The sequence below is a fragment of the Lepus europaeus genome, chromosome 9, assembly GCF_033115175.1.
Source record: "Lepus europaeus isolate LE1 chromosome 9, mLepTim1.pri, whole genome shotgun sequence".
NCBI classification, from domain to species: Eukaryota; Metazoa; Chordata; class Mammalia; order Lagomorpha; family Leporidae; genus Lepus; species Lepus europaeus.
Window position 1 is genome coordinate 21718753 of NC_084835.1, and position 11244 is coordinate 21729996.

Here is an 11244-nt window from a genome sequence, read left to right on the forward strand (position 1 = left end):
AAAATAAATAAAACACTTAAGCTTAATGTAGGTAAGCAGTTTTCAGAACACACAAGAGACACTCTCCCGACATTTATTCAGTTGACATCTGAAGCCTCCATACTCCATAATGCCTCAACACAATCTGGTGTGGTGTCCCTGGATGCAGCCACTGGGGCACTGAGGAAGGGGGTGCAAGGCTGGGTGGCCCTGAGAGGATCCGTGGCTGAGGCTCTCCAATGACAGGTGGGCCCTCACTTGGGTGTGGGGGAACTCCCCCCAGCCCCAGGCAACTGAGCCAGATATGGAAGTCTCAGGCCTCACACCTCTGCAGGGACCTGGCAATGCCTTCTTCACTCCTCTGAGCGTCACCAGGCTGAGTGTTTGACAAAGTCTCAGATGAGAGCCCTGAATCCAGAGCCAGGCCTAGGGCTTGTTCCGCTGTTGATGATGTCTTTCTTTGGTAGATGTTCTCCAAGATGTCAACAGGTCGTCATGCTCCACCTGGCTGGTCCTGTAGCTTGATCAGTCCTCTCCCTTCTTCCCACCAGGAAGAGCATAGCCCAGGTGTAGGTGTGGCTAAGGCAGGTGACCAGAATAACAGGTCTAGACACTTTGCAGGCTCCAGTCTCCCTGCCATGCTGTATTGTGTGCATCTCCACAGAGTCTAAGGATCCCAACTGGAACTTGAGGCAAGAGCATTGAAATGGAATGGGAGGTTGGAGGGAAAGGACACCTTCTGAAAGTGTGAGACTCAGAAACAGGAAGGCAGTGGGTGAGGTGGTGACCTTCTCAGAAGGTCACCAGGATGCTATGCAGCAGTACCAGACCCAGGAGTAGGACGAGGAACACCACTGGATAGAAACGGGCAGCCTGGTTCACTGCTGCAATCAGCCACTTACTGTAGAAGCGAACATCTGTATAGACTCCAGGAAGTCTTTCACGACCACAACCAATGCCCCAGCTCACAATCCCCACCTGGACCCACGTGTTATTAAATTCACAGACCAAGGGGCCCCCAGAATCTCCCTGGAGAAAGAGAAAGAAATCAACTCCAGGAATGGAAAGGGACTCACCTCAGAGCAGGCTGACTGCACTGGAAGGGACTGGGGAGACAGGTGCACATGGGGCTTCCCCAAGATCCCAAAACCCTGCCAGGCCCAGGCTTCTGTGAATATGAGAACTGTTCAGTTCAGGGGAATATGAGACTACTTACATATTGAAAAGTTAATGGTAAAACTTTTTAAAATTTATTTTATTTACTTGAGAGGCAGAGAGATTGACAGAGAGATTACCCCTAAACCACTGGTTCACTTCCCAAATGCTCAGGAGCCCAGAACTCAATCCGGGTCTCGCATGTAGGTGGCAGGGACCCAAGTACTTGAGCCGTCTGTCTCCCAAGGAGCACAGTAGCAGGAAGATGGAATCAGGAGCACAGCTGGGACTCGAACCCAGGCACTCTTGATATGAAATGCAGGTGTACTGAGCAGCATCTTCATTGCTGCACCAAATGCCCGATCCCTGGGAAATTTTTAATGACTCCAGATGATATAATGACTGGTCATTTCTCAGACAACTGTGACTTAAACACTTCGAACATCACCTCTGCGTGGTGGTGTTCCAAACCCTTACATTTAGCCTAAAGTTTTTCTAGTATTCCTATCTTATATAGCAACTTCCCTCTCCACATTTTAAGTTCCATCCTTAGACAACCCACACACACCCCAACTCAAGCAGAACTTTTTTTTTTCTACTTTTTGACAGGCAGAGTGGATAGTGAGAGAGAGAGAGACAGAGAGAAAGGTCTTCCTTTGCCGTTGGTTCAATCTCCAATGGCCGCCACGGCTGGCGCGCTGCGGCTGGCGCGCCGCGCTGTTCCGAAGGCAGGAGCCAGGTGCTTCTCCTGGTCTCCCATGCGGGTGCAGGGCCCAAGGATTTGGGCCATCCTCCATTGCACTCCCAGGCCATAGCAGAGAGCTGGCCTGGAAGAGGGGCAACCGGGACAGAATCTGGCGCCCCAACCGGGACTAGAACCCAGTGTGCCGGTGCCGCAAGGCGGAGGATTAGCCTGTTAAGCCACGACGCCGGCAAGCAGAACTCTTGATGTCTTTCCCCAAACCCGCTCCACTAGCCTCACCTCCTATCATACCAGTGAGAAAAATGGGTCTTCTTCATTCTCTCCCTCACTCCCACTGCCCTCCCCACAGGCAGTCGGTCACCAAGAACTCAAACACACCTCCTCCAACCACCTCGCCGCCCCAGGCCTGTTTGAGACTCGATATCATGACTTATAGAATGAAAATAAGCTCATAGACTTCAGTTCGTGAACCACACCACTAAGGGATCCATTCGTCTGAAAGGCAAAGATGATCATGCTCACCCAGCTCCATCTCCAAATCTTGCCAGACTGAAGTCGAAAAACTTGACATAGCATACCGGGCTGCATGTATCTAAACTCCGATCCACTTCCCTGACCATATTTGCCACCTCACTGCTCCACATGTGCCAAACATTTCTTTTAGAAGTGCCCCTCAGAGGAGGGCACTGTGGTACAGTGGGTTAGGCTGCCACTTGGGACGCCTGCATCCCATATCAATTTGCCTGGAATTGAGTCCCATAAGCACTTCCAAAACAGTGTCCTCTTAATTTGTACCCTGGAGGGCAGTGGGTGGTGGTTCAAGTGGCTGAGTTCCTGTTGCCCACACAGGAGACCCAGAGCGAGTTCCCTGTTCCTGGCTTGAGTCTAGCCTAGCCCAAGCTGTTTCAGACATTTTGGGGATGAGCCAAGGAATGGAAGGTTTTGATCTCTTTCTCTTTGTTTCAAATACACAAAAAAATACACAAGTGCCTCTGGAGCAGGCAGGTACTTAGCTTAGTGGCTAAGACACTCACATGCCATATCAGGAGTCCCTGGGTTTGATATCTTCCTCCAGCGCCTGACTCCAGCTTCCCGCTAACGCAGACCCTGGGACGCAGCAGTAGCAGAACAAGCAATTGGATTCCCACCTCCCATATAGGAGTCCTGCACTGAGTTCCTGGCTCCTGGCTTCAGCCTGGCCTAGCCCTGGCTGTGTGGGCATTTGGGGAAGAACCAAAGGATGAGAGAGCTAGCTCCCCGCATCTCTCTCCCGCTGTCTCTCTCTCTCCCTCTCTGTGTCTGACTCTCTCAAATAAATAAAATTTTTCAAAGGAAGTACCCTCACACCTTTCACTTGCTGCACATGCTGTTGCTTTTCCCTACAGTGCAGTTCTCCTCTTCCCAAGAAACCCAAATACTCCTCTAAGACCTACTCAAATGTTCCCTTCCCAGGAAGGCCGCTGGTGCAGAGGCACAGCAGGAGCCGGGAGGCCACAGATACCCACAGGAAGACCTAGAAGAATGCCTTTGGATCTCACCTTCCAGTGTGGACACAGAAGTTTATGATGTCTAGGTGGCAGGGTTCTGACATGGATTAACTGAGATCATGAGAATTAACGCTCAGGCTGGCATGGTAAGTGCTCCATGGAGAAGTCTTAAACTCAGTGTGGACCATCAGCATTGTCTGTCCCCACACCGCCTACCCACCAGCAGTGCCCTCAGGCAACAAGGGCCGCTCTGCTTGGAAGGAACAGGCTGGGAAGCCGTGAGGGTTTTCTCCCCATGGGGTGAATGGAGGAGGCACAACTCAGGTCAAGCCACTAGGGAATGAGAGAAGGGCCCATTCTTACCTGACAGGAATCCTTTCCTCCCTCCTTATAGCCACAGATCATCCCTTCCAGGACCAGATCTTTACGAGAAAGTGAGGCATTCTTCAACATTTCATTACACTCTTTATAGTGGATGATTTCTTGGTTCACCTCCTGGAGAATTTCTGCAGGCTTTGCATTCACTGACAAAGAAGACCAGTGGTGTGTGGATGTGCACAAGTGGACAGTGCCCCAAGATCCCAATGTCCCTCCGGAAGAAGGCAGAGCTATGAGTACTGTCCCAATTTGGCAAAGGAGGGAAACCAAGGTCCAAAAATCAGCCTGGGAAAGGATAGGGTGAGAAACAAAACCAAGAAAGGAAAAGGAAGTGTGTTTCCAGAAAGGGAGAGACGAGGTCGTACCAGCCTGAGAAATCAGAACCATGTCTGTCAGGTAACAGTGACAGCTTTGTGCATCAGGAAAGCTTCATTACTTTCTAGAAGAGGACCACAGACTCTCAGACAGGCAACAGCCCCAAGATAACAAAAGTATCCTCTTCTCATAGATAGGAGGTCCTACAGCCACACCAAAAGGGGTCTTCTGGCTCTGCCTACATCAGCAGAGACAGGAAGTTCCCTACCTACCAAGGCAGGCACTTCCAGTGAGAAGCAGCTCTGACTGGCAGATAGCCCACCGCCGCCTGAGCAGAAATCTGCCCTGGAGAGAACTCCATAGAGTCTGGCTCTGTCCCCACAGAACAGGCCAAAATGCCCCCAGACCAGCCAGACACAGTACCGCACACATCTGCGAAAGAGACTTCGCCCACGAGTTTCTTCTCCTGGCTGAGCAACTCCAGCTCCCAGGAGAGGCAACTTTCCTAAATGGTTGCCATCAAAGGTCTGTGTTGCAACAAAAGATCTTAAAACAATTTCCAGGGGCACCATAGCCAACCAGGAACCACTCCCTGTTGCAGGCTAACCCTGCTCCCCGCTTGCCCGTCTGACATGCAGTGTGCCTCCCTGCCCTTCCCTTGAGCTGTCAGCGCTCCTCCAGGGAAAAGGCGGCCTCCCCTCCGCCCGGGGTTTGCTTCTGGCCTCGGAATCTCACCACCCTGTGATGTTTTGCCCCATCCAGTCACCCAGCAGTTGGTCCCAGCTTCCACCCAGAGAATCTCTGAAGGGACGCAGACGGATTGCACGGCAGAGGTAAAATTCACAGGTTGCCGGAGGTGGAGAAGAGCAATGTCATTTTTCACCGTTCTAGCTCTTCTGAACAGAGAGTGGACAATGATTTTCCGGACAGGCATCACCAGACTGGTGTTTTGGTTGTGGATGCTTCGATCTCCCATCTTGACGCTGTAATGGAAACGGCTGTGGGAGAGAGGACACAGCCCTCCTAGAGACCCTGGGCAACATTTCTTGTGCCTCTCAACCTGACACCAACCTCCCTTGCTGTCCCTACCCCTCCGTCGCCAAAAGCCCCTCCTTGGTCACCCGAAAAACTGGTCTGCCTGACCCCCTTGGGCACCCCAACATCCCCTCCCCCTCTCGTTGTGTGTGCTGTGGGTTTTACCATGGTGCCAGGACAACGGGACTGAGGGGGTGTTCGGGGAGGACAGGACCCCAGAACTCTTCCTGTTTCTACTCACGCAGCCGCCCTCACCTTAAAATGCAGTGGGCCGCGGTCAGCACCCACTGCGCCGCGATCAGGGAGCCTCCGCACACGTGCAAGCCTCGGAACCGCACGCTCACCTGCCAGGGCCATTTCCCCTCCTCGGTATCCGCTCCTCCCACGATCTTCACGAGCGAGCCACCACAGTCTGGTGGGGAGGGACCGTGCAGAGGGTCTCAAGGCAACAGGCCCCGGCTCCGCCGAGCCCAGGGCTTCCCTCAGAGGGCCAAGAGGAGGCCATGCCCTTGAACTCCAGGGCAGCAGGGCTGCAGCCCCCCTCCCCCGCGCCCAGCAGAGCACCCAGCAGACGCCCCACGCCCGAAAGTCACCTGAGTTAAACGCCAACAAACTGCTCTGGTTCTTGTTCTCCCCCAGTTGCTGGGGGGCCGGGAATCCGCGGACCCCTCCAGGGAGCGTTTCCCACCGGCTCGCTCCGGGGTCCTCGTCGCCGCCCCCGGAACGGAGAGGAGAAGAGGAGGGCGGCGTCGCTTCTCCCTGAGCCCCCGCCCCGGCTTCCTGGGCCTCGGTGAGCCGCGTTCGCAAGAGCAGGAGCCAGGCCAGGAAGCCCAGGGAGCCGCCGCCGGCGGAGGCCATGGTACCGGCAGCGCCTCTCATGGCGCCCCCTCGCGGCGGCGCGCGCCGCTGCGCTGGAGTTGGCGGGAAACGCATCGGCCTCGTGGACCGAGGCGCGGGCGCGGCGAGTCCTGGCGCGGCAAGGTTGCCCGCCCGAGGGAAATGGCGCGCTCGCTGTTCCACTCAGACCCTCAGCTCCAGACTGTCTGGCTAGAACCTGCTCGGGGCAAGAGGCTGGCACACTTGCGGGGGAGACTGCCCTTGATGCAGACCTCCCTCCCCTCCCGTGTCTGGCCCCACGAGGCCCCTGCTTCCTGCAGCGGAACCTGGCCTCGAACCGGCGCCGCAGTGCGCAGCGGGGCTCAGGTGGAAAGCCCTAAGTCTCTACCACGGCTCCTCAGTCCGGGCTTCATCACCGGGTAGATTGGAGGAGAGGGACCCTACGGGTTAGGCAGGTCACACAAAGCAGCCGGTCACTCTTCTGTTTCAGTCAAGGGGAGACACATTTATAAAGTGGCCACCACCAAAGCTACGTGAAGGTCAAGCCATTACTAGCTGGGGGCCCTGGTGTCTCCCCGTGGCTCAGTTTTTGGTCCTTCCTGCTCAGGTGCTTCGGCTCCAACGACAGTGACCGCCTGGGAGTTGTGAGCCCGCCCGCCTCTCCCTGACTAGAGGTTACCCTGTCTCACAAGGACACCGATGCTCCCCCCACCGATTTATTTTTCCATGTCTTAGGGATTCTCTTCTACCCTCTTGGATCTCAGAGTAGCAGGCAAGCAAGTGACACATCACAAATCCATTCCAATAACATCTTCTCTAACCCTCTGCATTCCTTTCTCCACACTCAAGAACTCTGACATAGCATACTCTGTGGCCACCCATGGGCCACCATGGTTTAAAACAACCATGTAAACATATAGAATCACTCCCACCTGAACCAGAAAACCGACTGTAGAATTTCTGGTAAGTGCTCTGCTGGTGAATTGGGCCCCCAGCTTCCCCAGCCAAGAGTCCGTAGAGTGTAGGCATTTGGCCCAGCAGTTAGGATGCTACTTGGGATGCCCAAATGCCGTATGGGAGTGCCTGAGTTTGAGTCCTAGGTCCACGTCTGATTCCAGCCTGTATCCCACAACAAAGTGCCTGGGTTTAAGTCCCAGTTCTGCTTCCAAATCCAGCTTCCTGCTAATGTACACCCTAGGAGGCAGCAGGTAATGGCCTAAGTACTTGGGTTCCTGCCACCTATGTGGGAGACCCTGCTGGAGTTCCAGTCTCCTGGCAGGAAAATATTTGAAGAAATTATGGCTAGAAATGTCATAGATTTTATGAAAAACATTAATCCTTGTTTCCAAGGAGCTCAATGAATTCCAAGCAGGATAAATTCAAGGTGATATACACCCACATATTATAATCAAAATATTGAAAGCCAATGATAGAAAAAAAATCTTAAAGGCAACAAGAGAAAGATATCACATCCAAGTGGCCACAATAAGATTAACATTTGAGTTATTATCAGAAAAAAGAATGGAGGGGCTGGTGTTATGGCACAGCGGGTTAAACTGCTGCCTTTGATGCCGCATCCCAAATGAGCACCAACCAGTTCAAGTCCCCACTTCCAATCCAGTCCCCTGCTAAGGCACCTAGGAAAGCAACAGAATAAAGTCCAAATGCCTGGGCCCTTGCCACCTGTGTGGGAGACTCGAATGAGTTCCAGGCTCCTGGCTTCCACCTGACCCAGCCTCAGAAATTGATGCCTTTTAGGGAGTGAAGCAATGGATGGAAGAGCGACTTCTCTCTCTCTCTCTCTCTCTCTCTCTCTCTCTCTCTCTCTTCCTCTCTTTCTCTGTAAATCTGCCTTTTTTTTTTTTTTAAGAGTCATTTATTTATGGGAAAGTCAAGTTACAGAAAGAGAGAGGAGACAGGGGTCTTCCTTCTGCTGGTTCACTCCCCAGATGGTTGCAATGGCCAGGGCTGGGCCAGGCTGAAGCAAGGAGCCTGATGCTTCATCTGGGTCTCCCACGTGGGTGCAGGGGCCTAAGAACTTGAGCCATCTTCCACTGGTTTCCCAGGCTATTAGCAGGGAGCTGAATCAGAAATGGAGCAGCTGGGACATGAACCAGGATCTGTACGAAATGCTGGCATCACAGGCAATGACTTTAGTCACTAAGCCACAATGCTGGCCCCTATAACTCTGCCTTTCAAATAAATGGAAGGAAGGAAAGAAGGAAGGGGACAGAGGGAGTGGGACAACTTTACTCAAAGTGCTGAAAGAAATAACTGTCAATCCAGCAATGCTATTTTTCAGAAATGAAAATGATGAAAGAAGGGACATTACTAGCAACTTTACAGATTTAAATTGATTAAAAGAATACAATGAACAATTATACACCAATGAATTGGATCATCTAGATGAAATTCTTAGAAATACTTAATCTACCAGAACTGAATACTGAAAAATAGGAAAACCAAATAGACTTGTAACTACTTAGGAGGTTGAGTCAGTAACCAAAAAAACCTCAGGATCCGATGCCTTCACTGGTGAATTCTATGAAACATTTAAAAAGGAATGAACATCAATCCTTGTCCAAATTTGATAATTGAAGAGGAAGGAACATCTCCTAACTAATTCTATGAAACTAGTACTACTCCATTACTAAAGCCAGACAGAGGCTCTAAAAGAAAATTACAGATGCATAGCCCTTATGAATTGTGATGCAAATATCCTCAGTAAAATGCTAACAAACCATCAGTAGCACATTGCAATGAACAGTTGGGATTAATTTCCTTTTTTTGTTTGTTTGTTTGTTTTTGACAGGCAGAGTGGATAGTGAGAGAGAGAGACAGAGAGAAAGGTCTTCCTTTTTTGCCGTTGGTTCACCCTCCAATGGCCGCTGCAGCCGGCTCATCGCGCTGATCTGAAGCCAGGAGCCAGGTGCTTCTCCTGGTCTCCCATGTGGGTGCAGAGCCCAAGCTCTTGGGCCATCCTCCACTGCACTCCCGGGCCATAGCAGAGAGCTGGCCTGGAAGAGGGGCAACCGGGATAGACTCCGGCGCCCTAACCGGGACTAGAACCCGGTGTGCCGGCGCTGCAAGGCAGAGGATTAGCCTGTTAAGCCACGGCGCCAGCCTGGGATTAATTTCCAAAATACAAGGCTGATTCAACATTTGAAAATCAAATTCAATCAACATAACATGTCACATTAGTATCATGAAGAATAAAAATCACATGACTATCTCAATTGAAGCAAGAAAGTATTTGACAAAATTCAACACCTTTCTGGGCTGGCACCGTGGCTCATTTGGTTAATCCTCCACCTGCGGTGCCAGCATCTCATATGGGCACCAGGTTCTAGTCCTGGTTGCTCCTCTTCCAGTCCAGCACTCTGCTGTGGCCTGGGAGGGCAGTGGGAAGAAGCACTTGGCTTTGGACTGGCACAGTGCTGGCCGTAGCGGCCATCTGGGGAGTGAACCAACAGAAGGAAGACATTATCTCTCTCTCACTGTCTATAACTCTACCTATCAAATAAATTTAAAAAAAATTTTTTTTAATTCAACCCCTTCCCATCACACAAACACACACTCACACACACACACTCAATAAACTAGGACTTGAAGGAAAACATCCTCAACCTAATAGCGATCATATATGAAAAGCCCACAGCGAAAAGCTCAAAGCTTTTCCCATGATGTCACAAAAGACAAGGATGTTTGCTTTTGCTGCTTTTATTCAACATAGTATTGGAAGTTCTGGCCAGAATAACTCAAAAAGAAAAAGAAATAAAAATAACCAAATTGGAAAGGAAAAAGTAAAATTTTTTCACACACAGATGTGATCTTATATGTACAAGAATCTAAAGATTCTACACAAAAAATAACCCTGTTAATACCAATAAATGAATTACTAAAAATTGAAAGATACAAAAATGGTCTGCAAAAATAAGGTGCATTTCTCTACACTCACAATGAACAGTCAAAAAGGAAATTTTTTAAAACTCCACCTATAATGGCATCAAAAATTAAAATACTTTGGAATAAATTTAACCAAGGATGTGAAATACTTGTACACAGAAAACTATACAACATTGTCTAAAGAAATTAAAGACTTAAGTAAGTGGAAACACATCCTTTGTTCACAAATTGAAAGAGTTAATAGTGTTAAAAGAACAATATTATCCAAAACAAGCTACAGATTCAATGCAATCCCTATCAAAATCCCAGTGACTTTTTTTTTTCTGAAACTTATTCTAAAATTTTGATTTGCGTTTCCTTGATGATTAGTGATGTTTAACATCTGTTCAGATACCTGTTAGCTATTTGTGTATCTTCTTTTTGAGAAATTCTATTCGGGTCTTTTGCCCATTTTTAAACAGGGTTATTTATTTTCTTGCTATTGAGTTGTTTGAGTTCCTTAAATATTTTAAATATTAACTTCTTAACAGATGTACAGTTTTCCAATATTTTCTTCTGTTTTTTTAGGTTGCTTCTTCACGCTACTGATTGCTTACCTTGCTGCACAGAAGCATCCCATAGGGGCGCCGGTTCTGGTCCTGGCTGCTCCTCTTCCGATCTGGCTCTCTGCTGTGGCCTGGGAAGGCAGTGGAGGATAGCCTGGGTACCTGGGCCCCTGCACCCACGTGGGAGACCCGGAGGAATCTCCTGGCTCCTGGCTTCGGATCGGCGCAGCTCCAGCCGTTGTGGCCATCAGGGGAGTGAGCCATTGGACGGAAGACCTCTCTTTCAAATAAATAAAATAAATCTTAAAAAAAAAAAAAAAGAAAATGTGTTGACTAGATATGTGAGTTTACTTCTAGGTTCTGTTGTCTATGCATCTGATTTTATACCATTAAAATGCTGTTTTTTTGTTACTATAACTTTATTCAATGTTTTGAAGTCAGGAAGTGTGACATCTCTAGGTTTTTGTTGCTGTTGTTTGTTTGGGTTTTTGTCTGTCGCTCAAGATTGTTTTGGCTATTTGGGGTCTTTGTGCTTCCATACAAATTTTAGTATTTTTTTCTAGTTATGTGAATACTAGAATTGGTATTTTGATAGGGATTGCATTGAATTTGTAGATTGCCTTACATAGTTGGACATTTTACCAATATTAATTTTTCCAACCATGAACATGGAATATCTTCATTGTATCTTTTGCAATTTCTTCCGTAAGTATTTTATAGTTTTTGGTGTGGAGATCTTTTATCTTCTTAGTTCAATTCGTTCCTATTTTATTTTTTTCCTAACTATAGTGAATGGGATTGTCTTCCTGATTTCTTTTTCAGGTAGTTCAATACTGGTATATAGAAATGCTGCTGATTTTTGTATGTTGATTTTTATATCCCGCAACTTTACTGAATTTGTAAG

General features: G+C 49.1%; 1 protein-coding gene across 1 annotated transcript; it reads right to left on the reverse strand.

The window, feature by feature from the left end:
• Nucleotides 1-67: 67 nt before the first annotated feature.
• Nucleotides 68-10578, reverse strand: LOC133766893 (serine protease 42-like; the record flags this gene model as incomplete). The annotated part of the gene is made up of 5 exons (XM_062200714.1): nucleotides 68-1008; nucleotides 3688-3848; nucleotides 4753-5015; nucleotides 5308-5464; nucleotides 10392-10578. Coding segments are annotated over 5 exons (1005 nt in total), but the record flags the coding sequence as incomplete, so codon positions are not given.
• Between the last annotated feature and the right edge of the window lie 666 nt (nucleotides 10579-11244).